Source organism: Brachionichthys hirsutus, chromosome 2 (genome assembly GCF_040956055.1).
Source record: "Brachionichthys hirsutus isolate HB-005 chromosome 2, CSIRO-AGI_Bhir_v1, whole genome shotgun sequence".
NCBI classification, from domain to species: domain Eukaryota; kingdom Metazoa; phylum Chordata; class Actinopteri; order Lophiiformes; family Brachionichthyidae; genus Brachionichthys; species Brachionichthys hirsutus.
In genome coordinates this window covers 6,900,488-6,928,293 of record NC_090898.1, presented here as the reverse complement: position 1 = coordinate 6,928,293, position 27,806 = coordinate 6,900,488, and the positions used below count along the sequence as shown (strand labels likewise).

The 27,806-nt window shown below is 42.0% G+C and overlaps 1 protein-coding gene across 1 annotated transcript; it reads left to right on the top strand.

Annotated features, from left to right (window-relative positions):
* The first annotated feature begins 1,893 nt into the window (after positions 1-1,893).
* On the top strand, positions 1,894-27,806 carry LOC137907649 (contactin-3-like). The gene is made up of 22 exons (XM_068752008.1): positions 1,894-1,948; positions 3,407-3,542; positions 6,032-6,207; positions 8,058-8,153; positions 8,318-8,521; positions 9,347-9,449; positions 9,804-9,988; positions 10,988-11,124; positions 11,985-12,114; positions 12,530-12,680; positions 12,872-12,999; positions 14,886-15,055; positions 16,331-16,448; positions 20,799-20,957; positions 22,774-22,923; positions 23,095-23,165; positions 23,702-23,936; positions 24,617-24,726; positions 25,780-25,966; positions 26,199-26,311; positions 26,431-26,599; positions 27,709-27,806. The coding sequence occupies exons 1-22, from the start codon at positions 1,894-1,896 to the stop codon at positions 27,804-27,806; spliced, it is 3,081 nt and encodes a 1,026-aa protein (XP_068608109.1).

Below are 27,806 nucleotides of genomic sequence, written 5' to 3'. Positions count from 1 at the left end.
GTTCATCGCAGGGCCACACATAGACAATCATCCACACACACACACACACCTATAGTCAATTTAGTGTAACCAATTCACCTGAGCTGCATGTGTTTGGTGGTGGGAGGAAGCCGGAGAACCCGGAGAGAACCCACACAGACACGGGGAGAACATGCAAACTCCTCACAGAAAGGCACATTACAATGTCAGCTGGGATTCCTAGGCCTTCAAAGTACACTCCCACTATGCCAGTTGGGCTATTTGTTCACCCAGTGTGTTGGATGCAGGAGGAGTGCGATGGAGGTGGTAGATCTCACAATTATACATTGTTCCTGTCTCCGTTCACCCACTGGTGTGCTGTCACTGGAAGGTATCCGTCTTTACCCAAAATGACTCACCCTGCAACGCTTTCTTCCTGCCCCCCTGTCACCACTGTCATCGCACCATTATCCATTAACAATGTGGGCGGATGTCTGTGTGTTTGCTGGCAAATACGTGTTGTCTTGGGTGTTTGTCATATATATTCATATTGTGTGCACGTCATTGGCTGATCTGCTCTATCGATCATCAGAATCTTCACATTTTTCAGTTGTGAGTAATGCATTATGCCATCATAAGAACATGGCACATTGCATTCAATGTTAGGCAGTGTCATCCTTGCAAAAATATATAAAGAAATGCACCCAGTTTATTTCCCAGACACCAGTCCTCAGGTGCCAGCTGATTGCACACTGTGGGCCTATCACTGAAGCAAGACTCTTCTTGAGAGGAAGCGTACAATCCAATTTTTGCAGACTTTGGGGGTTTAGAAAGGAGAGAGAAAACATGAAAGGTAGGGAAGAAAATCCTGACTGAGACCCCCACATGTTTGGCTTGACATCCAGGCAGCTGACAAATAATTAGACAGTCTGTAAGAAGCGTTCAGTACTGGGATTAGGTTGCAAATGAGCTGCACGTCAACGCGTATGTCTTTTAAATGCAAAGCAAGTGCAATACGTGTAAGTGTGACTTGTGCAGGACGTATTATGTGCTGTATATGTAGTGAGAATGAGTAGGGTTGTGTGACATTCAGCATTTTGGCTCTGCTCTTACTACATCTTGAACTTGTCATGAGGAAATCTGTCAATAGTGTGCCTTTTGTGTGCTTGGTCGCGTACATGTTTCCGTGCAAGTGGCACAGTGATGCAGGCAGATCTGAATGTGCATACCAGTGTGTGACTGCCCACTTCAGTGCTGTGTTTTTGCATGGTTTGTCGGTGCCGTGTGTGTTTGACATTTCATAATTGCATCATTACTCGCTTAGTCTCCTTCTGCAAGAAGAGGCTGCATTGCAATTTGCAACACATGCTATGAGCAGACAGACACTTGTCCTTGATTATGGTCCTGGGTGGAATGGCTTCCTCATCAGGCTGTCTTGACGCAACCCAGCATGTGGGGAGACACATGCTGCTGTGGGTGAATCTAATTGATTGGACGGCACCCAATTCTCAGGTCCAAGTCTCGTCAGGCAGCCAGAGTGAATCTTTCCAAGTGAGGGATGAGCTAAGGCGTTGGTCACTCCCCTAATAGATTGGCATGGACTTCACTCCATATGCCTCTGGTGTCATACGCAGAAATCTTGAGGTGCACGTCAGCCAAACCACAGTGCACTAAGTGCCACTGACTGGGAACATGAGAGTAGACAGAGGAAATATGACACATGCTGCACCAAACAAATGTTATCCTGTTCATACTTCTGCTCTTCCTTCATATTGGAGATCATTCATTTGAAGGAAGCTGAACTGGAATACATATTCTGTGGTGTTTAACCACAAATCTCTTGCTCCAACAGGTCAAGCTCCCTTCTCTTAGGGAACACGAGTGCCATTTCAAAGCTTATTGGATGAAACGCTCATTTGCCCTTGCCTGCCAAAGATGACGTTGCCATGGAAACAACTTCTGCTGTTATCAATCATTGACTGTCTGGCAGGTAAACCTCCTTTTTATTTGAGTAATGATTCTTTCTCATTTCGACATTTATAGTTGCCAGATTATAGCTCAAAAGCCAAAAATCGTGTTGTGTCAAAGAGTTTGAACGAGTTTTAAAAGAACCCATCTCAGTATTGACTTCCAGCGAGACAGATTCAGTCCTCTCAGACTTCCTCTTCATTTCTCTGTGACTGGGGAGTCTCTTTCATGCCTTCGCTTGGAAATAGCTATGTAGTTAAAAAAAAACAGAGCAAAAACTGACACTTCTGTTACTTAACCCGGCAATATGAACAATGTTTTTTTTGTCTTAAAGTATCATTATGTAGTGAAGGTTGATAGCACAATATATAATGGCTGTTAAATAATGACACCATCTGCATTTAGATTGGTTCTTTATAAGCCTTTCTTCAACTTTGCATCGTTGTCTGTCAGCCACTGGACATGAAGTCTCCTGGGAAATGAGGTCTTGTCAGCCTGGCTCCGTTTTTGTATCGCTTTCATATTGAAATTATAGACTAAAGTAATTATAGTTAATAAAGTGAAGTCACATTTTTTGGCCTTTGCTGTTGGTAGTTCAGGAAAGAGATCGATTTGATTGTTTTAGTAATGGTGACTTAGAAATGCTGTAAAAGTCTTTATTGTAGAAATACATTTTAAAAAATTACTACATAAATAGAAAGAAAGACTAATAATTACTTCTTGAAATGGGAAAAGAAATTGTGTTTCTTTAGACATAATGTACAATAATTTTGACATACATATGGAGGCGTATGCCATTCCCTCATCTGTCCACATTTAATATGCGGTAAGGGCTATCCACATACCCTAAAAACTGATGCACAGATTTCAATGAAATTTCACACCTGTTTTCCGTAAAAGTGTGCATCTCTTAATTAGTTTTTACAGTTTGTCAAGTTATTGCTTTTGATGCCGGTGGGTCCCGTTGTTCACATAGGCAGGGATCATTGACTGATGTCCGTCATTTGAACACACTGTGAATTGATAGCAGCACAAAGTTCAGTTTTATTTTTGTTGTTGTTTATAATCTAGCAATAAGTCACCTCGACCTGGATGACTGAGAACCTACACAGACGTCTATCAATAAGAGCGCACACTAGTTGTTTCCGGTTGGAGCTTCTGTGTCACAAATTTCCTATTTTCCCTTTTCTATCTTATTACCGGTAAATAAAAATTGATGGACGAAAAAGCCACATTTAAAAATTTGTATTCTCGGGAATGGCATCCTATTACAGTGCTGCAGTCTCAGGTGTTTATTGTCATTTGATTCATATTATGCATCTGAGCGAATAGGCACTTTGCAACACCTCAAGATAATATGAAACACACTGAGTCAGTTCCCATATGTTTCTCAGAAAAATGAGGAATTAAATAAGTGGCCCCCTTTCAAAATTGGCCTTTACTTTCACTGTTATCATAAGGCTGTCAATATTTCTGACAGATTGTCTTGAGAGTGGATTATACCATGGTCCAAGATGGCGAATGGAGCCTGGTGACTTATTCATTCCTGTGGACTCGATAGAAGAAGAAGCTACTCTGGCCTGTGATGCAAAGGGGATACCACCTCCTCAGTACAGGTGAGACTAGCATGTAAAGGACTGTGCAGGAATTTAGATCAAGATGTAAGCATCCTTTTAAGGTTTAAAAAAATATATGTATATAAGTTTATCTGTACTATTAAAACAAGAAAAATCTGCCATAAAATCTCTATAAACATTTCATTCCAAAATCATTTCTGATAACTTGGTTGTAAAAAGTTCTGGCAAAAAACTGTAATTCAGTAAGTAGTAACCAGGAGCAGTAATTGCTTTTTTATGCACTTTCAGGAAACTCATAGGCAGTTTCTCTGCTTTCCTGTCTTCTTCAGTGAAAACATTTTCTGAGATGCCAATGTCATAAGAGGACCTTGTGTAACGTATACTAATCAGTGCTGAAAACATGTAATTTGGGTGTGACATCAAACAGTGTTTTGCATCTGCCAGCTTTGCTGTCCTGAAGTCTTGACCTGTTCTTATTAACTAACCCTTCGCCATCTCTGCCAGATATTATCGACGTCAGTCCATCTTAAATCTCCCTGAAGTAAATGCCGAATGATAATCGCCCATTAGTTCAGGTTCAAATTGCTTGGATAAGAGCTGATATCTCTATGTACTGATTATAGGTTGGATGAGCCGTGCTCGGCTCTCCATGCCTGCAGCACCTCTCTGGCTCTTCTCTTGAAGTGTAAATGGCTTCACACGGCTCTTCCTTGCCTTTCTTCTGCCAGCCTTGTCACTCACAAAAAGATGAGACCTTCGTAGGATGCGCATTGTAGAAGCATAGGAAATCATGTGAGAAGGGCCACATCTTATACATAAAAACATCTTCACCACAGAAGGTCATAAAAATAGGCCATTTTTAAAAATTCCCAAAAGATGGGAAAGTTTTTACCTGACCTGAGGTTTGAGGCCTTTGGCTCTGGATTTCATGATCTTATAGAATGCTGAGATTTCTCTGTGGTCTAATGGTCATGCATTCACAAGAAGATTATCCAGCAGTGTAATTTAGTTATGGAGTTATTATCATTCCGATGTTCTGGTACCACTAAACAACAGGGCAGGTCAAAAAGAGGTGAAAATGGTAGCTGGAGACAATATGTCCAATAATTAGTCCAGTTAATAGTACATGCAGGAACAAAGCTATCTAGTTAGTCCAGCATATAGCAGCAAGCACTCATCAATATTCAGTGGATTGGATCTATTCTTTAAAAAATTCTTTTGGAAGCTAGACTTGAAAGCATTTTGGAAAATTGCCCATTCTGGCCTCCTTGTCTTTTATTGCCTCTTAAGGAAAGCAGAATATAAGAGTGAGGCTCAAGGAAAATAAAATAAATGTATTTTTTTGTTGTGCTTTGAGGAAAAATGATGGAACATTCTTGAAAGGTGCTCTGCCCTTGAACTCATCAACGCTCCATTTTTGAACAGCATTTAAAGAGCGTTGTGGCTTTAGAGAAGGAAAGCATGCTTCAGTTGAATAGTGGTGCTTATTCAAATCAGTGGATCAGCTCAATATTTTCTTCTTTAATGTGCTTCATTTATTTCATTGTGCAATCATAGTCTGCTGAACAAGGAATTATTATTTACACAAATAGTTACCCTTGTCCATCCACCTGTATGTAAAGGGGTAGCTCAGTGAAGTTTCATAATGTCTTAAAGGAGCCCTAAAGGTGTGCATCACATAATTGGTTACTTCATTGCTTATTTTTTTACATTTGTGGGCACATTTAAACGGAGGCAATTTTTATCCTGCTATAATAGGAGAAATGGTATTTCCACATCAGTACATATTTCTTTCCAGAAGCTGGGCAGCTTTATCCCAGGTCTTACATTTTCTAGTTTTAAATGTCCACACCTGATAACTGCAAGGAAGAAGTAATTGAAGGTGAAAAGGGGTGTGAAAAAAAAAAACATCCTTTGTTGCATCCGCCCACTTTTACCTCTTGCCAAGTGCTAATGTTGCAGCCTAATGACGAGTCAAAGGTGGAATAATATCGCATTATGTTAATACAATGTGGCAGAAAGGGGGGGATGATTATGGCTAAGACTGATGGAAGACATAGAACGCTCTCACGGTCATAGATGGAAGAGTTTCAGCAGCAGAAGGTGGTAGAAATAAAATAAAAACAAACATTCAATATAAAAAGACCGACGGGTATAAAAATAACCACCATAAAATGTGCAGAATGTGCTCTTTTGAAGATGCCGGTTTTTAAAATAATGAGTTGGCAAGAATTAAAAAAGGGAAAGAAATGAAATGTGACTCACGTGTGCAAAATGTTTATCCGCGGTCTTCCCCGAGATGCTCTTCGTGACTGTTGATTCCTTTGTCTGTGAAGCTGAAACAAGACAGGAAAGGAAATGACTGCTAAAAACACAACAGTAATCTTTAATCTCCACAGCAGCACAAATGTACAGTATATTATTCTCACTTCAAGTGACTACAGTGTCTCCTGTCAGAACGCCTCCGTTGGTGGAAAGACATGGACAGGATGTTTTGCCAGGGACTGATCGTGTCCTTGCCCTCGCAGATGGTCATTGAATGGGACCGTCATAAATCTGGGCTTGGATCGCCGACGGCGTCTGTCTGGGGGCAACCTCATTATAAGCAGTCTGGACCGCGACCAGGATGCAGGGATGTACCAGTGTATGGCGTACAACACTGTGGGAGCCGTCCTCAGCAGGAGAGCAAGTCTGCAGTTTGCCTGTGAGTTATAGTCAGAGTTGATCAGCTTTTGTTTTCTTTCACAAGGAAATAGGATGCAACTGGTCTTGGTGAGAAATTCCGTTTCACGTGGAGCTGGGTGGGCGATATTTTTTGCAGTATGTGGCATGGAGCTACATTAAATGTTAAAGTGATGTGGGGACAGTCTGAGTATGATGCTTCGCTTTTCATCACGGCACTTGATCACAAGTAAACATTTCGGACGTGCTCTGGGTCTTTTTCTTCATGTTTTTCATTGGAAATATTTTTAAAGAATGCATTCCCACACAAATATCTTCCCTCTATTTCTGTTTTCCTCCCAGTGTTGACTTAATTCATCAACAGTCTGTTCTATAAAGCCACGCAAAAAACACAACTTGCCATTTGGATTTTTCCCATTTTCACAACAGCAGGTCAGGCGGGATGCGGCGGAGGTTCACGGTCGATCAAACCCAACGTGATAACGGAGGATGTTGCACCAATCTGTTGCATGTGACCTTAAAAAACAGCTTGACCGACTGCAGCACAAGCAGGCCTGCATCAATTAAGTGTATTTACTGGAGCCTTATTTATGTTTTTTTTTTATGGTGTAAAAATATTCAAATATAGCCTCACTGTACATGGTGCATCTGTAAATGCATATACACATACCAACATGGTGCAGTGGATGCATGACCTTACACATTCATACACACTCATGTAAATGCATGTATTGCATGTAGACACACACAGTCAGACAAATGAGTAGAGATGGAAAAGTAGATTGGTAGAATGACTGAATGTATAACAAAATAATGCTTAGAATGATGTTGGTTTTTATCAGCAATTGTTCCATGTTTGATATCAGTTTTTTCTTCTGTCCTGAGTCTATTCTTCATGCCATAGGCCATTTCTCTTAGTTCTTGTCCTCCTCCAAACTCTTTGAAGGTGATGTTCTTTATTTTGTTCGCCTCAGAGCTGACTGCATGAACTTGTCTGAGTTATCTTGGATGTCTGCAGCTGTGCCTGTGGATATTACCTTATCGCATATGCTATAGACCTGGTGGCTTGAAAGGGCTTGTTTCATGCATTTTTCTATTTGAGAGATTCAGTGTTGAGCTGGTTAGAAAATATGCGGATTGTGACTTTTTGCTCCTTGTTTATCATTTGTGATTGGCTATACCTGTAAGACTAATCTAATCAGTCTCACCTTGGCTTGTTTCAGTTGGGCACAAATGACTCTCATGAAAGTAATGTTGATGCTTTCCTGGTATATTTGAAGGGAAATCTGTTTGATATCATAGGACTGCTCAGGAAAGCTTAGAAAGCATTTGTGCTTAATCCACTTTATTGCATCTCATTCATTGTCCTGTGATGATCTCACACTTCTGCCATCACCATATGGGTTGTTGGTTCTTTCCTTTCTCAGCACTATTTGGATGTAATGCTTTTTAAGGAGAACTGGTAACTTGTTCAACCTACTTTAATTAAAAATGTCAAACAACTAGATATTGGTATTGTTTTGAAGTATTTTATGTAATAGATACCGAGAATAGTTGTGTTATGGGCTGATTTTTCCAGTTACAACCTAACCCATGATGAAATCTTTTCACAGATGGGACATTGAACACTGTTCTCACCAAACTGGAAGCCATGTCATTGAATATCTTTGATCAAACATAAGTACTTTTTTTTCTTTTGCAGAGCTACTAATGTGTACCAACTCTTTTCTCCATCACCCTGCCTTTTTTCTCGTAGGCATTGTACTGTCACAAGAATGTCTTTCGCTTGTCGGAGTCTCGCTTTGAGCTTAATACTCCACTATGATTTGTGAGATCCTGCTGTGATTTTTTTCTTTCGTTTATTTCCTCCAGACCTAGACCATTTCAAAGTCCACACCAGAAGTGCGGTGTCAGTCCGGGAAGGACAAGGAGTGGTTTTACTTTGTGGAACGCCCACTTCCTCTGGAGGTAAATTCTCACGTCTTTAACCGCCATGGTTATTTATGGAACATTTTAGCGAGACGTTTTGACAAAATCTAAGAATAATCTTAAACACCATTATTCACAAGACTCTTAATAACATTTTGCACCACATTGTATGGCATCCTTGATTTGCACACTTTGTTTTCCAGACCTTTCTTTTGCATGGGTCTTCAACGAGTACCCGTACTTTGTGCAACAAGACAATCGACGCTTCGTCTCCCAGCAGACCGGAAACCTTTACATTGCCAAGGTTGAGCCCTCTGATGTGGGCAATTACACTTGTGTGGTGATGAACAGCGTCACAAAGGGCAAAGTCCACAGCTCACCCACGTCTCTCATCCTCAGGACAGATGGTAAGGCGGCCGCTCACAGGCGTGATGTGACGAGTATGTCTTTCAGCCACGTATTAGGACCTTTGCTCTCAAGGGGCTTCAATCATCATACAAGCATGAGTGCTCTTACTGTGGCTGTAAGTGACCAAGTGACTACTTAATGTAGGCCAGCAAACAAAGCACCCAAATCTACATTGTGCTGACTTAGCTCCATTTTAATTTGCCTTATTTTTAAAAGCCTTTCCTGTGCTTTCACATGAAGCCTCACGCTGTTCTATTCACACACAAAAAAAGAAAAAGAAATCCTGAATATACACTGCCTTCAGAATGAATTAAACATCAGCTATACATCATTGGACCATTACACTGAGTGTTCCGGTGGCTCAAACAGTTAGTTTCCACTCAGCATACTGTACATGTAGCTGCATAAATTTAAATACCATTGCATGACTTTCTTATCCTGGTGTCAGCTGTCTTCCCTGAATACTGATATCAACAGCAAAACACCAGAGGTTGAGAGACACCCACTTAAACCTTTGAGATAATAGACAAACAGCCAGACAAGCTAAAATAAAAATAAAGAAAAATCACAATTTCAAATCTACTCCACCAAGATCAGATTTAAATTATTCCTTGCTGGTATTTCCCTGCACTCTGGCAAATGTGCACTTCACTGAGGCTCTGTTTTGAGTTTACCCAAGAGGGAATGTTTGCTCATGTGTCTTTTTTTATTTCTCCTCTGTTAGCTTTACGGCGCTGTTGTTTTTGTCCTTAATGCAAGCCATATTGGTTGTAAGTCATGAATAATGGAAGACTGAACAAAGTTCTCGTGCTTGCTCTTCACAGGAGTGATGGGTGAATATGAGCCGAAAATAGAAGTTAATTTCCCAGACAATGTATCTGCTGCAAAAGGATCAACAGTTACGCTGGAATGTTTCGCCCTTGGGAAGTAAGCCGGATTCCTTGAAGCATGCTTTCACTCTGCTCCTCTCTCTTATTCCAGCTGAGAAACCTCTGGAATCCTGGATAGTAAATTGCTGCGGCAATTATGTCTTTTAGACTGTGGAATCAAGCCATCATAAGTGGTCTGGAAACCTTGCGGGGAAAGCCGTATTATATTTGTTTGTTGGGTTGAGTTAACTCTAAGCCATTCAGCCTTAGAAAATACACTGAATAGACTTCAAACTCCATCAGACATTTTTACTGCCGGTGTATTACAGACAACTGAAACCTTTAAGACAGCATTAAATGTGAAAAGGAAAGTGATTCATTTTCCCCTGAGGTTTCCCATTATTTCCTCCAGCCCTGTGCCCGAGATCACCTGGAAGAGGGCGAATGGCATCCCTTTCCCCAGCAAAGTGAAAATGAAGTACTCAAATGCAGTGCTGGAGATCCCCAGCTTCCAGCAGGATGACACCGGAGGATACGAGTGTGTGGCCGAGAACAGGATGGGCAAGAACACAGCCACTGGTCGACTGGTTTTCTATGGTATGAAGAAGGGCTGCACGATATTGGAGAAACAGATGCTTAAACTACATATTGGAAGATTATCAAGCCTATAGTTATTAAGACTTTTATTTTTCACTTAAATGAGTATCAAGCAGCAAAATATTTGAATGCGACGTCTTTGGGTTCATTTTCCTGTTTTACATTGCATATGTGTGATGCTGATGCTGACATTATATATTCTGCAGCTCTAATAAAAAGACTCTTGTTTGGCTTGCTAAGATGACACTAAATTTATTGCTAATTGCAAAATGATTAAGAATGTCTCGGGTCCTCCATTCGTCCTCTTTTGTGTTTAATGATGTTAGTATGCGACCTGGTAGGGATTTATTTGTTACTCTGATAATTGCAATAATTCTCACCACTCATTAGCATCCACAGAGCCAGAGAAGGTCATTGCGTCTACCCAAATAATAAGAGCTGTTGAATTTTCCGGCTTCTTGGCTTTCTTCAGTTGTGAATTTTTGAGTGAATGGGAAAATGGCACTCGTGAAATTGGAGCTGACGGCATGTACGATGCCTGCGAAGTGAGCTGTGCTTATTATGGGCACAGCACTCTACCCATGAAAATTCTTGAAAAGCTGTAAATATGTAAGAGGTAAGATGCAGGATGAGTTTGTGTTCGAGATGAGTAAGACAAAATTAATGTGACAGGTTGGTGTGGGTGGGAGCGCCGGACGCCCTTAACCCACCGCGCGAGCTTCCCGCTTTTTGCTCAGTGATCATCTGCAGTTGCGAAAGGCTGCTGACACATTTAAGTGATGAAAGTAAGGGATGCTCCACGCGCTCCTCTTTCCCCCTCTTTAAATCAAACCCATTCTCTTAACATTTGTATGATTTCCACTTATTTCAGCTGTCAATCGTGCTTTCCTTTGAACTATTTCTGATGCAGCATATGAAGTGAAATAGTTCTGCTGCTTTTGAATCTGTCCTGCTGCTTCTCGTCACACATTTCACTGGTGCATAAATCTGTTTCCCCAGCCAAGCCTCAGTGGATCCAGGCCCTGAAGGACACAGCCCTTGTCATAGAGGAGAGACTGTACTGGGAGTGCCGAGCCAATGGGAAGCCCAAGCCCTCCTACACGTGGCTGAAGAATGGCCAACAGCTTCTCTCGGGGGTAAATTGCCTCTACCACCTTCCAATATTTCATTTTAAAGACTTAATCTTCAGCCTCTGCTCATCCTTTCATTTTAGAGAGCCGTGGCATCAAACACGTTGCAAATTTTCCCAAGTGCAATTTAGCCTGAGATGAGAGGAGAGTGTAAACATCTTGCTGAGGTGTGCCAGTGATGAGACATGGATGTAACTCTCCCTTGGCCGATTACACACTCTTGGAGAGTGGATCTATGGCGTCCCTCAGAGATTGCTTCATATCCTTGAATGAAGCCAGTGGTTCGTTTTCATTATTCATGGAGCATGTTTAAGCTCCTCCATGTTAAGGGACAATGAATTTTTATCTCTGGTGAAATGTACTGTATGCAACAGCGCACCGTATTTTGCGACGCAGTGCTTTAAACTTCATTTTGCTTCCAGCATTACATCAGCGATGCAGTTCAAAGCGACACTTTCTCTTTTGCGCTAGACTGCAAATACAACCTCGTATAAAAGTTTTATTATTAAGAAAGGACACTTTTCAAATGTCATTTATTGATTGGATTTCACAAGACAATAAAGAATGCCGCCACATAAGACTCAAAGTTGCACGTGGTCACAATTCACTTTTGGATATTAGCCCTGAAAGCCTCTAGAAGCGGTTCAGACTGATGCACACTAAAGACCGGTTTCACAAGATGGCTAGAAAAAGCAGATTTGGAAAGCAAGGTTCTGCTTTGATACTGTTTCTGCAACATGATCCTGGTTTGATCTGTGTCCGTTGACAGTGGCTTCTAACCCCAGCCAACGGCGCCAGCAGGTTCGACCAAAAGCTACTTTCAAGTCTCCAGTAATAATGACTTTCTTTCATCCGTTTCTTCACAGGACAGAATCCATGTGGAGGATGGAATCTTGTCAGTGCCAGTGCTGACGCTATCTGATGCCGGCATGTACCAGTGTGTGGCTGAGAATAAACACAGCGTCATATATTTTGCCGCTGAACTAATGGTTTTAGGTAGGACGGCATTTATGTGTCCCTTAAATCCTCTGATCATTGTTGCCAAAGAATCCTAAAGGTCAACTTGCTGTCTTTTGTAAAGGTTGTCTGGATTACTGGATAATGGGGTCTCTCGGGATGGTTTTCTGAGGGCAAACACATTTGAAAATAGTTTTTTTTCTCGCTCTGTGATATCCGGATTTACTTTTGTGCTACAACGCGGATGGGGGTAATAGATACAGAATTCCCAGATTAATAATAATCACGGTCTTTTACATAAATATTTTATTAAGATAAGTGAAGGCCCTGTCTATGAATCCATTTTACACATAGTGGACTAAAATATCATCACCTTGTGATTTAGTGCTATATTTATTTACCTCAGATGCCCAGCCGCAGTCTTTTACTGAAGTCGGTCTTTGTTTCCCATCAGCCTCTGCTCCGGACTTCACAGGGAACATTCTCAGAGCTTTGCTCAAAGCCAAGGCGGGATCGACGGTCACTTTAGAATGTAAACCCCAGGCCTACCCCATCGCTAGCATATTATGGAAGAAAGGAAACCTGCCTATTCACACCAGTGACAGGTAATGCCTAAACTGATGGCTATTCCAGTGCAGCTGTTACGGTGATATTGCAACAGATCTTTGAGTGCGCATGTCTTTATTATGTGTAATTATTCATCCCAGCAGTTTGACATTTCAACAGATCCCGTATCAGAGGTTTTATCTGCTGATAATGTGATTCTTTACTTGTAAAGTGCTGCTCTCTCCTGTAGGATCACACTTTCCCCCGATGGAACGCTGAGACTTGCCAACGCGAGCAAATCTGATGCGGGCAGCTATACGTGCTTCGCTCGCAATAGATTTGGCATGTCAAGTACAACTGGAAGGCTCCTCGTTACCGGTGAGGGCAGCTGCTAAGTGGCCAAATGTTTGCGTGGGCCACTTAGTAAGCAGAATGTCTTGCTCAGTATGGATTAAAAAGAGAGACCTACTGTACCGTGAGGGCTTGAGTCAATAACCAGCGCGTAGAAAACTTGAATAAACGTTCTTATCTTTTTTATTTCTCTAAGGAGCATGTCAAATGTTTGCTTTCTTTGAAGACGAGTCAACTTTCATAAATACTACACCTTTACATACTTTTAGATTAGTATTCTTTTTTTTTTTGAGGGTTGTAATATTCACTAATGCTCTTAGTGGAGGGAAAAAAACTATCCCTTGGATGTCAGTTTGATTTTATTGAGTTGTTTGGCTGCGCTCGTGCACTCGGAAGGTGTTTTGGGGCTACTCCATCATTGTTGTCCTCCAAGCAGTTGAAACCACCAATGTGCTGCAAAATTGTCAGTGAGGAGGGCTTTTAGACGGCGATATCAGGTTGTCAGGTGATAGCCGTGTTTTCTCTAGTTGGTTATTTTACTAATGTGCTGAATGCTTTTGTCTGATGTGTTTTTGCATGGTTGCGTTCAGGCCAATGCAAACATTCATTCATTTCCCTTCAATGCTGTAATTCAATGAGTGACTCGGAGCTGTGCCTCAGACATTGATTATTATTATTAGCTTAAGAACTGAGGGGACACGTCTAGTTAAATTAGATCAAATATAAGACTTTAAATTATCTGTCTTTCTCGGCAGCAGCATCCCGCATTTGTGTTCGGGACGCACTGAGAAGCTCATTACATCTATCAGGATGTCAGAAGAGCCGTTCTTGCCTGGGGTATTAGGGTAGTAGTGGCAGGCTTCATGTTATCACGTTATTTAAGACTTTCTTGAGACGTTCCTTTGTAGAGATAACGCTCCTCTGCCTGTGACTTAATGCATTAGAGTGTGTCTCCGTGTGTTCCGCAGAGTACTCTGTCCCTTGTGTACCTTTTAAACCATTGATGTGATGTCTCAGTTACTTTTCATAATAACAATGATCTCCACTGCCTTTTACAAAATGCATTTTGAAAACAAAAATGATATAAGATGTATTTCTAATTTAGTAAGTTGTTTGAGCTTTTATGAGAACAACACACTTGATTCCTGTCGCTATTGTCATGAAACTAACTACATGACCGAAGCAAGCGGTGGACTACATGTTTGAAGACAGTGAATGGGAATGTTTTGTGGAAGCACTAACCCTCTAATAGCCGCTTTTACAATTCGGCATTATCTCTTGAACCAGTTTCACACCACAAGATAAAGGAATTCATTTCAAATCCTTGCCTTTGAAGTGAAACGCAGGTTGGCTGGCTTGAATGTTCTGTAATTTAATAAATAAATCAAAAATACTAGAGCTCAGTGCTGGAGAATCTTGAAGAGATTACTGGATTTGAGCCGTGCTGGTCTTGCTGGGTGACATATCTGATATCTCTGGCCATTATTGCTGGCAATAAGAGCATTGGTGTGTGGTGGAAAATGCTGATCTGCCCTCTGTCTACATTTTACTTAAAAAACATATCTCACTGACAAGTGGGGGTAATATTGAGGATTAAAGAAGAGATATGTTTGACATATGCACAAGCACATCCAAGTGCTGCCCCCGCTATGGCCCTTGTCTACATGTGGGGGGTAGGACTGCACTGCTGGGTATTCATCTTTATTTATTTCCCTCTTATAATTCCATTTTTAATATTCCAATCCAGTTTTTGTTCTCCTGCAGATATCCTTGTGTTTGAAGAAAGTTAATGAACAGACAAACAAACAAGCCCATGCCGGCAATAAATAATACCTTTTTGGTAGCGGTAAGAATTGCTCTATCTCTTAAAGTTTATGTATTTATTTTCCCGGTTGGGGGGCGGGCTGGGGCAGATCCAACCAGAATCACCCAGGGGCCGGTGGACATGGAGATCATTGTGGGCGAGAGCATCGTGTTACCCTGCCAGGTCGTCAGCGACCCCGTCCTCGACGTGTCCTTCTCTTGGGCCTTCAACGGACAACTCATCACCAAGGGAGACGGCCACTTTGAGCTTGTGGGCGGGGTGAGTGGCCCGCAGTCATGCATTTTAAGAATGTGCGAATGGCCAGCTGACACCTCCTTCCCATCTTGCTTCACTTCACTCGGGTGATTAGTTGAGAGAGACAGCTTGTGGTTTGACATCATGGCTGGCTTTGTGATGTCGTCCAGATTCTCAGAATCCCCTGTGATGAGCTGTGGGCATGCGGAATTCTTTAGAAGAACGCACACGCCACTCAGCCCACGCTAATCCCCCAATTGTATTTGGTGTTTGCCATGTCAAAATATGCTCCTGATATTAAAACCATCACCCAGGTAATGTGGTAATTGCTCAGCCATGGTGGCAGGATGTCATATTTTTTTTCCAAGCGCAATTCTCTCACCAACGCTCAGCCATCTGAAGTCATCAATTTTTTTTTAAATACTTTTGCCAAGTCTTTTTAAATCCCTCTTTGACATAGCCTGCTGCACAGCCCCTCGTGAAGAAAGGGGGATCCGCATCGTTAATGGTGTCTCTTAAAGGAGCCCCAAAATGTCAAAACTCTCTCAGAACAGCCTCGTGCCCTTTGAGATTAACCACTTTCCCCCCTTGTGTGTTTGACAACGTTCTTTCAAGAGGAGGCAGCTCCTTCCCCGAGTCAAAAGAGATTTTGAACTTTACTTTGTGCGTGAAGGAATTTAATTTCCGCAATAAAAAAAAAAAAACCTGTTGGCTGTCCTTTTCACATTCTCCTGCCAATATCAGGAGAATGTCTTCACCGGGGGTTGCTGCTTACTGCCTCAGGTGAGAATCCATACTGATTATTATTGTTTTGCCTCACCAATTGAACCAAAAACAACTTAACTCAACAGCTCTAACGTCTTTGCGCGGCTTCTTGCAGCAGGTTGTGACGGTCACGGTGATGAACGCAAAGGAAAAGCAAGTGAAATAGTCAAAGCCTTGTTACAAACTAAACTCTGGTCGCAAACGATGTTGGCCTTGATTCTCTTCACCTTAGCTCATCTTTTGCCGGCACTGTGTGACTAAGAGGTTCTGTCATATTCATAAATTGTTCGTTATGTTTTTCTTATCTGACTTTGACTGCACCAGCTGTCAAAGCAATATGTGTAAAATATATCTCCAGCGTAAAAGATCCTTTTAAACGTCGCGGACTCGCAGCCAAGTAACTGCAGGAATCCGAATATGTTTTTGGCAGTGCTATTTACTGCACCTTATATATGCTTGGCTACATTCTTTAATAAGCTGTCACAAGGTCTGTTATCTTTCATGCTACATAAAACCTCCTCCTCTCATTGGCAGAGAGCAGCAGGAGATCTGATGATAAGGAACATTCAGCTTAACCATGCCGGCAAATATATCTGTGTGGTGGACTCGGACGTGGAAAGCCTGTCAGCCGTAGCTGTATTGATTGTGAAAGGTAAGAAAACCTCCCTGTCTGTTCTGCAGTCACTAATTAAAACGGCGCTCTCATGCAGGATTTAGAAAAATCAACACATTCATCCCAGACTTCAGCGCAAATTGGAAATGGACTGTATTTGCTTAGCGCTTTTCTGCCTTAACGGACAAAAAGGACTTGAGAATGTTCCCCTCATCCACGCAGAAAGCACATGGATCAACTCCATCAACAGTTCACGTCCTGCTTCAGGACACGTGTAGTAGCTGTTCAATTGGGCTGTGGATGTTTTATTGTTTTATTTTTTTACCAAATAGAGCTGCTGTTTTGCATGAAAAGACAGAAATGAAGACGTTGCGTTGATGTCCCCTGAGCATTATTAACTGTGCTGACTTTCAGAGCTTTCAATGTTCATTTCGGCTTCAAACTTAAATGAGTTTTGTTTCAGCTGTGATTGCAGTTCCAACACACAATGCCCTTGTTCTCATGAAAATCACCCAGGTGTCACCAGAGTGCACGCAGTTTTCATGTCCTTCTCATTTCTGGTAGAAGTTCGCTTGGTGGCATTTGATAAAGGAGGCTTACTTCTCTTTCATATTGCATTCAGCGATGTCTGGAAGGAGAGAATGTCACACATTTGGGTAGCGTTATTGGAATATCAGCTCTCTGCGGCTTTTCTCTCTCCTTCTCCCGTAGTAATGACCACATTTTCAATATTGCTGCAAAGCACTTGACAGTAGAATGTTTAGATTCCTGTCTGCTCTTCCTTTGTGCAGTATGTGAGGCGCCGCAGAGACGCAGTTGTCAAGGGTTGCATCAGCCGAAGGAAAATACAAGAACTTCTGTGTTGCTTGCGGCGTGAGAGGAGGGATGTTCCTGCTGCTGATACCCCAAATAGCTCAGCAAATTGACACAACACAAATATGTCGAAGGACAAATGAAGGGAGGGGTAATTTCTGATGCCAAGGCTTGGAATGGTTTGGATCCATATCTTAATTTAATTTAACTTGACATGCTCAATATCTTCTTGCCAAGTAGCATTAATAAACACCCCTTTTCAAAGAAATGGCTCAGGACTAAGTGGAAATGAAGCTGTTTGTCAAACAGAGGCCCGTGGAAAAGGATTAGCCCGGGTATTGACTTGAGAGAAACTCGTCTTTGACTGGGATGCTCCATTATTTACACTTCCTGCTGACGGCAGCTGTCGTGGATGTCTCATCACTTGGATCGAATGGCTTCAAATGTTGGCCAACAAAGCATGAGGCTGAATCGCAAAACCAGTCACGGAGCACGAGGAATGGCTTTGCCTGTTCACAACCGCAAACCTCTAACAGGCACGTCGATTAGGATGTTATTTAGCAATCTAGCAACCTGCCAGTCAACATGGTATTCAGAAACACCTACCCCCGCACCCCCACCCCCCCCACCCGTCCATGAAGGGCACAAGTAACTCTTCCGGTTGGTTACTAAACGCAGATAGTGTATAAAACCACCAAGGATTCACGCAGATGATAAAGAAATGTGTCATTTACCTACAGGCGATTGATTAGCATCCCCATCTTTTAGTTAGTTTAGTTAGATAAATGTAAGTTATATTTGTTGTTTTCTTCCAGCTTGATATTAAAAATATAATTTTGTTTAGTTTGGTCTTGTTTTTTTTATTTTTTGTTTGGTTTCGTGTTAGTTTGACATTTATCTAATTGAGCTTCACAATTTCTGGTTTTAGTTTCCATGGTTACATTACTCATTCTGCAAGTGGAATTTGTTTCTGAGGCCGTGAATCAAAAACTCAATATCTTTTTAAATATTGATATTTGGAAATTCTAGGCATTCTGTTTATTTGACATTTTTAGAAAATGTAATATTTTCTCTCATAAGTTCAAAAGAAATACATTTAAGAGATATAATTTAAATAACTTATTTCTGTCTTCATTGAAAAGCAATCTGTAGTGGATGATATTTCATGCTTGTTTTTTTGTTGACAATACAAACCCTTTTTAAATAAAATACTAGAAAACCAATATTTGCTCTTATAAATAGAAATCAAATATTCAAATATTCACAAAAAAAATACAACTGCCTGAATAGTTCAGAGGAGAGAAGACTGTTTGTTCTTGAAAGAGAACCAGGGAGACAGTGTCTTTAAAAATTACAATTAATTGTCTGATAAGTGAAAATAACCCTTCATTGTAATGGAGTAGAGGCAAAGAGGGTATTCAAATGGAACGACATAAGTAAAATGGAATGATCTGGAAATTATGCCTAAATGCAGTCATTTTGTAATTGTACTGAATTTCTTTCATGTTTCCATCACTGACAGGATAAAAATCTGAGGAATCTGACAGAACATGCTGTTCATTAAAAACAACTAACTGCCACCACTTTTTCTGCTTACTGCGTGTTACCTGAAGAAATGGGGACACCAAATCTGAAAGAGATGTTACTGGTGATTTTTTTTTTTTTTGTCACTATTTAAAGCTGTGAGCGTGAAAAATACCACCTCCATTTATTTTGGGTTGGAGGCAGAAATCTCCAGGACAGATAGTTCCAGACTTTAACTCAATAAGTCCCAGCCTGTTATCTTGGTTGCATGCTGTGGGAGAAGCAGCAGTGAACTCCCCCCCCCCCCCCACACACACACACTTAGAATCTGGTGTTATTTTGTCACTGCATTTACTTGTCCTCAAAACAATGCAGCTGTAAAAACACAACAGTGTGAGAACTCAGCCAATTGCGCGAAAAAGCGTGTGAATGTAAATAGGCGTTTGTGAGCGCGCTAAACATGGTACTGATCATCCGTGTCATTGGCGCTGGCACTCGAGTGTTATCCGGTATGAATAGGCAGTGGTCGCGTTTTGGGCGCTTCGCAGGGTGTTATTTCACATCCTGTTCCACTCTTCTCTCAGCGCTGAAGGTCAATGATAATATCTCACCGAATCAAAGGCTCTTGAATGATCATCTGGGTTCTTGTTTTTTTTTACAATGGCTAAAGAAAATGTTTCACACGCCGCTCTGTGATGCCGCTCTACCCCTTCACAGGCTGCTAGTGGTGATGGAGAAGGTCACGTTACACAGATAACATCTTGATTGTGGTTTGGTTGCCAGCTGTATCATCCTCATCGTTATCATCATCATCATCATCATCATCATCATCATCATCCTGGAAGTCATTGTGAAGGAAAATACAGTCAGTACAACACTGTACAATGTTGCTTTTATTCATTATTATTATTACAAATTCTGGTGTTCATCCTCACTTTTATGTTGTGCCAATATTCAGTTCACATAAAAATAACATTAGCATGTGTGGAAGTCTAAATAATGCAGCCAGATATTAGTTTGCCCTTTGCCAAATCCACACTAAACTCCAGAACAGTCTGTCAGTATTAATAAAAGATTATTTAAATCCCACCAAGACAGTCATCCTCTTGTTTCAACCAACAAAGATATAATTAGGAGGATAAGGAATGGATCCTCGATTACATGCTCCAATAATACGTATTTATCGGCCGGAGTTTTGTATTTGTAATTTTAGATTTGGAGCTGCTAATGACTTTACGGAGATCGATATCTGTAAAGCCGGCGCTTTAAGGCCAAATGTATGCAGGCAGCCCGCTAAATGCTTCTGTAAGCGCGACCGTTCACTTCAGGAGTTACTTATTAACCGTCTGCTAAACGCTTTTCGTAGTGCACGAGCCATGAAGACAAAATCAATCGTTTAATTCCAAAGCACTGACTGTTTAGGAGAATTATCATTTAATGCTAATAATTAGAATGTTTTGCTTGGAGACCACTTCAGAGCCGGTGAGCAGAGCTGCTGGGGGGGGGGGGGGGGGTTATTATTCTGCCGTCTGTCTCCAGTGGTCTATTATTTCTGATGAGACGACACATTCATTAGAATGGGAAACAGCAGACGGGACTAAAGTAAAACATCACACTGCTTAAGTGGTGGGATAATAGAAAATAAATGATAAAAGCACTCCTTGAGAGCTTCTAGGCCCTTTTTCATATTTTACCTTATGATTTAACAGCCTTCGTCTTTTCCCGTCTGCTGTTTCATTGATCAATTACCAGGACGATCCTGACGGGGAATGATTACAAGCTGGATAAATATTGGAGGATAAGTCTTGAATGAACCTTTAATTCTTTGCGAATGACAGAACGGATGGTAAAATTCAGATCTTTCTCTCGTTTTTTTTATTTTATTCCACCGCTGCATTAATTTCAGCTAAGCATAGCAATCTCTTGCTGAGGCACAATTTGATTTGCAGCCTGTATTTTTCTTGCAGTATTCCCGAGCACGCAAGTTGCCGTCCTGCCTGTGCTGCTGCATATGCTTGTATCTCACCGTGTCTGTTCCTGTGATTGAACAAGGCCCCCCCAGTCCTCCAGACTCTGTGATGGTGGAGGAGGTGACAGACAGCACAGCGCAGCTGGCCTGGAGCCCCGGCAAAGACAACGGCAGCCCCATCGGCAATTATCTCATCCAGACCAGGACTCCCTTCACCGTGGGCTGGCAGAGGGTTAACACAGGTAGGAAGATGAAATTTAATCTTTATCACGTGCGATATTATTCTGAGCGATCCCAGCTTTCGAGGTCAGCGTGTAGGCGTAGCTGGTGAACAAAAGTCGTGGAGATGTGGGGGTTGCAGGTCGTACTCCAGGGAGCTGTATGTCATTGTTAACATATGTGGCATGATCTCATTTGAACCTCTTAAATGAGGTTTACACCTGCCCCAGCCCTCGCACCAGAACGTTCACCTGATCCAGCTCTTGTTCTGCTTATTGAAAATGCTCTCGAAGGGCCCTGCCAAATTTTCAAGGCACACATTAATTTAGCATGCAGAGTTAAATGGCATTGTAAACGTCATTGAGGTGAAGCCCAAATTGCACCGCAGGCATTGTGAAAATAACAGCCCACTGCAAGAAGGATCAAATGAAGAGAAATAATAGATCCTTTTGGGAATTGGGAAGAGTAAAGCGTCTCAATCTGAATCACACAGACGTGATGCTGAAACATAAACACAATGAGGTTCAATGCAATCCTTACCAAAGGAACAAAAAAAAAGAAATAGTTTAACGAGTGTATTGATCTACAAAACAGATCAAATGGCATACAATATGAAAGCCGCTTAATTATATTAAACGTTAATTATCACTTTGGCAATTTTCCTCGGGTCTGTTGAGTTTTTCATGTTTTCGAATGGCATATTTTTTTGTTCTTCTTCCCCTAAAAGAAAACTCTAAACCCTGATAGCATGTAGCTGATTAGCTCTCTGTGAAGTCCTGGACTTTGCTGTTCCACACAAAGGAGATCAGGTCCTTTTTGACAGTCGAGTCAAAACCAAACCTCACCTGACTGTAATCATTATGATGTTAAATTTCCTGACATAATGGTGTAATGATTTGTCTGTTTTATTATTTAGAGCGGTGATGAAATCTGCAGAGGCACTTGAAAGCAGATTTTGAGCTTGTTTGAAAGAGCTCACTCTTTCAAACAATGCTAAATGGTGGAGTATTGTATCCACAGATTCATATTTGACCTGGATACTTCGTACTGCAGAGAACCATTTTTTAATCAGTTTACACTGAATTGAGAACAGTTTCACTCCAGAAAACTTGATCATTCATAGCGACTACAGCAGCTACGAATGCAACAGTATCGAGGAGATGCAAGATAGAAAGATGCGGGCGGGATGTATGATATTCCGCAGCTGTTTGAATAAGCTGTTTAAAGATTTTCACTCTTGCAAGTTTATGAAAGACGACCCTTTATTATTGGTGGTAGATTTTACAAATGCATTTAGCAGCAATTAATATAAGAACTTCGTTGTGCGGTGAGAAATTACCCCACTTGCTTATAGAATCTTTCAGTTTTGTGCTATTAAAATGATAATATATATACACACACACACCATATAGGGTAACAATCCTCTTGTGATTGGATCACAAAAGATACGTTTATACCAAGGCTAAACAGCCTCATCATTTCCAGTAATGCAGCGAGGCTGCCGTTGTTTCAAAGAGGACTCCAGTGTGTATAACGGATCTCTTTGTTACCCCACGCAGGAATAAACAGAATCCTAACTTTTGTGATTAGAGAAACTTTTTTCTGTCCTGTGGACACGTCTGTTCATTATGTCACCTCCCTCTTTCACACTCCTCCATATCAACTCTCTATTTGTCTCTTGATCCAAGTGTGTGTGACACTTCTTTTCTTTTTTTATGAATGACTCCTTTTTGCTGCTGCATACTGTTGAGTTTGTTGTCCTTTTTATTTCGCTACTTCCTTACTTAAAAAAAAAAAAAAGCTCATGGTTATGATGTGTTTGTCTTTTTTTCTTTACAGTGCCTGAGAAAATTGATGGTAACACACTGACAGCCACTGTAGTGGACCTCAATGCCTGGGTGGAGTATGAGTTCCGGGTTTTGGCCAAGAACAGCGTTGGGGTCGGAGAACCCAGTCCTGTCTCGGTCAAGACCAGGACAGAGGATGCAGGTACGGTGGAAACGAGTCACCATCATGCCATCCGTCCTCCTCGGATGGAAAACCTCAAGCTGTGATCTCCATGGACAAACAATTTATGATTTTACTGCCATCTATTTTTGTAAATTGCTTTTTACATGGAGATGCCAACCGTGTGTGTGTGTTTGTGTGTGTGTTGTGTAGTTCCTGATGCAGCGCCAGGCGATGTGGGTGGAGGAGGGGGGAGCAGATCTGAACTGGTCATCACATGGGAGGTAAGTCATCAGTCTTATGTTCTAGTGTGTTATTCAAAGTGGCTGCAGTTAATCTCTTTTTATCCTTGAGTGAGGTCCTTAACGTCTCTCCCTAAATCAGAGCTCTGCTTCTATTTGGCTTGTGGGTGTCATAAAGTCTATACAGGAGTTTGATGCTGAAGCTGTTGTAATTTCTTAATTACAGCATCTGCATGTGAGGCGCTGGCGTCGTTTCTCACAAACAGAACACTGAATCTGATAGCTGTTCTTGGATTTGATGCTTTTATTTACCTAATAATAAATCAATCAATCAATCAAATAAATGTAACAATGAATCTAGTGGTATGAAAATAAAGCAGTGTCAATATTGGAAATTCTCCAGAAATACTTTTTTATTTTAAAAACCGTTTTCAGTCGTTCTGGACTTGGAGTTTTGGAGGCCGCTTCTTTTGGTGCTGTAAGAATGGCTGGGGGCTTTGTCGGCTCAGTGGCGGGGTGAGCATGAGTGGGTTTTGTATATGTTTTAATATCACTATAGTTTTGTGTTTCACTCTCAGCCTGTCCCCGAAGAACTACAGAATGGCGAGAGCTTTGGCTACATCATTGCTTTCCGGGCCTTTGGAGAAATTAGCTGGACTCATGTGGCGACCTCTGCCCCGGGCGCATCCCGCTACGTGCACCGCAATGACAGCATCGCGCCCTTCTCTCCGTTTCACATCAAAGTTGGCACGTACAACAGCAAAGGACAGGGGCCCTTCAGCCCCATGGTCACCATCTACTCCGCAGAGATTGGTAAGAGGATGAAATTGAGCTGAACTTTTCCCAAAGCTAAAAAATATATATATACCGGTATATCTGTTTTTAAAAAGCATAAATATCACTGAAATATTTTCACAAGGACAAAAGGTTAGCAAACTGAACAGAAAATAATAATGCCTTTAAGGGAGTATTGGCTGGTTGCTTCCAAATATCGCTTTTATATGGCCGTGCCAAAGTGATCACACTGTAATTTAATGTTTGTGTAGCGTTGGTTAGACGTTAGCGATAAGGTCAGAGAGGCCAGACTTTGATGATTTAGACATGTCCAGAGGAGAGACGGGGACTACATCAGTAGAAGGATGCTGAGGATGGAGCTCCCAGGGAACAGGGCTAGAGGTCGACCCAGGAGAAGATACATGGACGTAGTGAGGGAGGACATGAGAGTGGCTGGTGTTGGGGAGGACGATGCAAAGGACAGGGTGAAGTGGAGAAGGTTGATTTGCTGTGGTTACCCCTCACGGGACAAGCCGAAAGTGCAGTGGTAGTAGTAGTAGTCGTAGTAGTAGTAGTAGCAGTATTAGTGATGGTCTGGTTAGCAACGCCACCTGTTTGAGACGATTCATCCAAGTATGCATCAACAGGAATGCCACACACTTCTGGCTGTACAAACTGAAGAGGTTTGTTCAGCTCACTCTCCTCTTGTGTGTTTTCAGAGCCAAGTGGGATGCCAGCAGGAGTTTGGGCCAGGAGTGCCTCAGCCTCTGAGACTGAGGTGAATTGGCAGGCGCTTTCCTACAGCCCTGAAAGGGTTCTGGGCTATGAGGTACATTTTTACCCTTTATAAATGGAAATGGCAATCACGCAAAGCACAATTCAAATGCTTGTCATCACCCTTGTTGCACCTCAAAGCGCTCATTTCCGAACGTCATTGAAGTGGTTGTTTGAGTTGGGCCAATTGTTGCAGCCAAAATTGCACCGCTCTTGTACCAACACAAGTGGAAAACATGTCAAAGTGTTTTCAAGAGCACAAAAGGAAATTGCCGGTCCTCATGCCTTTTCGTGTTGTTGTCAGTTACAGGATATCATGATAGCAAGTGTCGGATCGTCTGCGCTGACACGCGCTATCGTGCCACAACAAAAACTGCCTTATTCCAACGAACAAGTGAACAATTCTGTTGCAGCGCTACACCAGCATCCCAGAAATCAGCCTTGAGTCTTTATTCGTTACTAATTACAATAGGAATGTTCATTTCATTTCATTTTCTAACCGCTTAATCCGTCATCGGGTCGCGGGCCAAGCTGGAGCCAATCCCAGCAGTCAATGGGCGAGAGGCGGGGTACACCCTGGACAAGCCGCCAGTTCATCGCAGGGCAACACAGAGACAGACAACCAGCCACACACACACTCACATCTACGGACAATTTAGCATCACCAATCAGCCTAAGCTGCATGTCTTTGGTGGTGGGAGGAAGCCGGAGAACCCGGAGAGAACCCACGCAGACACGGGGAGAACATGCAAACTCCTCACAGAATGGCCACAAGTCGGAGACGAACCTGCAACCATCTTGCTGTGAGGCAACAGTGCTTACCACTGCGCCACCGAGCCGCCACAATAGGAATATTAAACAATCATATTGACTGAGCTGCTTACGCTCATTTAATAATGAGGAATCCAGGAAAATATTAATTTAATAATCCATTTGATTATTAAATCAAGTAATCAGTCTCGAGCTTAAAAATAGAAGGTTTGCATTCATGTTTGACCGTCTGTCTCATAAAACACGAAGCAGCGATTGTTCCAAATGAAGTAATTTATGAAAGTAAATCATTAATAATGCAAAAGCTGGACTGTTTTGTGTATGGTGCCTCAATCAGGTGGTTTACTGGGAGGATGACACCAAGCCTGAGACGATGGGGAAGGTCAGGGTGCCTTGGAACCAGACATCTGTCACGGTGAAGGGCTTGATGGGAAACGCGCAGTATTTTCTGACGGTCAGTGCTTTCAACACGGCGGGCACTGGCCCCTTCCTCCCAGCGATCAATGTCACCACGAAAAAACCTCGTAAGTAGAAGCACCTGAGATATGGCGCTGCTCAAATATTTGATTTTGTGTCTAGAGGTAGAACATCTATTCTTAGCCGCCCGGCAAAGCAGGAAAAACATTGTCAACATCTAGTCCCATTCTTAGGAGTCGTTTTTATCCATAGAGGCATGCAGTAGTTTCTGTCTAACGATGGGACGCCAGCGGGTTTCTGTCCTGAAATATAACAGTGAGGTATTTTCAAATCATACAGCGCCTGCCCAACCTCCACTGAATGTAGAATGGAGCCTAATTGGGTCTCAGCTGTCTCTTTACTGGGAGCCTGTGGTGGCAACGGAATCAGAATCAGAAGTTACAGGCTACCAAGTGAGTTTTACATTATCTGGCTTGCTGTTGAACTGAGCGGCTGATTGATTCTAAGCTGCCAGGCTGTAACGCTGCATGTTTAACATGTGCCCTCCGCCTTGTTTTCTCCCTCGGTTCAGCTGTCGTGCAGCAGGCGGAGACACAGAGAGGTAAACACTCTCACGACCGCCAATTCGACCGCAGAGCTGACCCTCCCCGAGCAAGACGACGACTACGTCATCCGGATTCAGACGATGAGTGAAGGAGGGCTGGGCCCGGCATCGGAACCCATACGAATCCACCAACTGAGTGAGCTCAACCGGATCATAGCACATATATGCTAAAATGAAATTTGGGTTGCTCTTCCTCGTGTGTGTGTGGGGGGGGAATAACTGCAAGAAAAGTAAGCGGCAGACTGTTATTATTTTAAGATTTTCTGCCAGCAGCAGCTCTGTCTCTGAAATATGCTGATGCCACCATGAGAAACGCAGCAGAATGGAAACATTTGACATTTACCCAGACCTAAATCTGCCATGTTTTTTTTTTATTATTATTTACCCACACTTGTAAATGAAGTCACTTAGCACGTCTTAAGTCTGACAGGAACATTTTGTCCTCTGTTGACTCACAATTACTCATGTCCCCAGCCATCCCTGTCCGACTGTTCCGGGCTTACAATTTGCTGAAATATGCACGGCGATCCATCTCCATCATCGAGGTTGATTTCCTATTTTACTAGGTGCTATTACTGTCCTGGGAGACTCGAGGGGGGGTTCTTTTTCTTTTCTAAATGCTCATTTGCATTGTTGTTATTCTGTGCCGAATCCCTGGAAACCCGAGTTGAGAGAGATAGAATACCAAGATGACTTTTCTTTCAAATGTAATTTTAAAAATAGGCTATTTTTCTGACCCCCCCCCAAGAGGTTCTTTAGATAGCGCACGGAAATAAAGATGTAGGCAAAACACATTAGCAGGCCAAAGAGATCGCTGTGAGACAAGGACCGCTGATACATTAAATTTGGTTCAGACGCATCAATAATATATGTTTTGTTTTTGTTTTTTTTGTTTTTATCTAGGAAAGAGTTTTTTATGGATATTATGTAATTACAGGAAAGTACTCAGTGATGCATAAGAGTTAATTGAGTCCCTTAAATTATACATGAGATACTAGCTATGCGAGCAGGCTGCATCAGGCTCCCGGCCCCGTTACTCACAGCTGTCATGCATTTTTATTTTTACTTACACTCACAGTTTCGTTTTTGCCACATTTAAGAATCCCCTGTGAATGTCGGCCTCTTTCATGATTTGGACAGTTGGTAACTTTCAGTTTGTGCATTTTTGAGGGATGAGGTGCTGCTGTCTGCTCCCTCCAGTAATTTTAACTTCACCTATTTTGTGTGTGTGCGTGTGTGTTCCAGATATGAGCGCCCGGGGCTCTAAAGCCTGGAGTCTGGACACCTCCCCCTTCTCCCTCCTCCTCGCCATCACAATATCGACATTCAGGTCAACGTCGTGA

Excerpts from the sequence above, each read along its gene's own strand:
- LOC137907649 (XM_068752008.1), top strand. The coding sequence starts at position 1,894 with ATGACGTTGCCATGGAAACAACTTCTGCTGTTATCAATCATTGACTGT. Across the intron at positions 3,543-6,031 it reads ATACCACCTCCTCAGTACAG|ATGGTCATTGAATGGGACCG; the intron begins GTGAGACTAGCA and ends TTGCCCTCGCAG. Across the intron at positions 23,937-24,616 it reads CATCTACTCCGCAGAGATTG|AGCCAAGTGGGATGCCAGCA; the intron begins GTAAGAGGATGA and ends GTGTGTTTTCAG.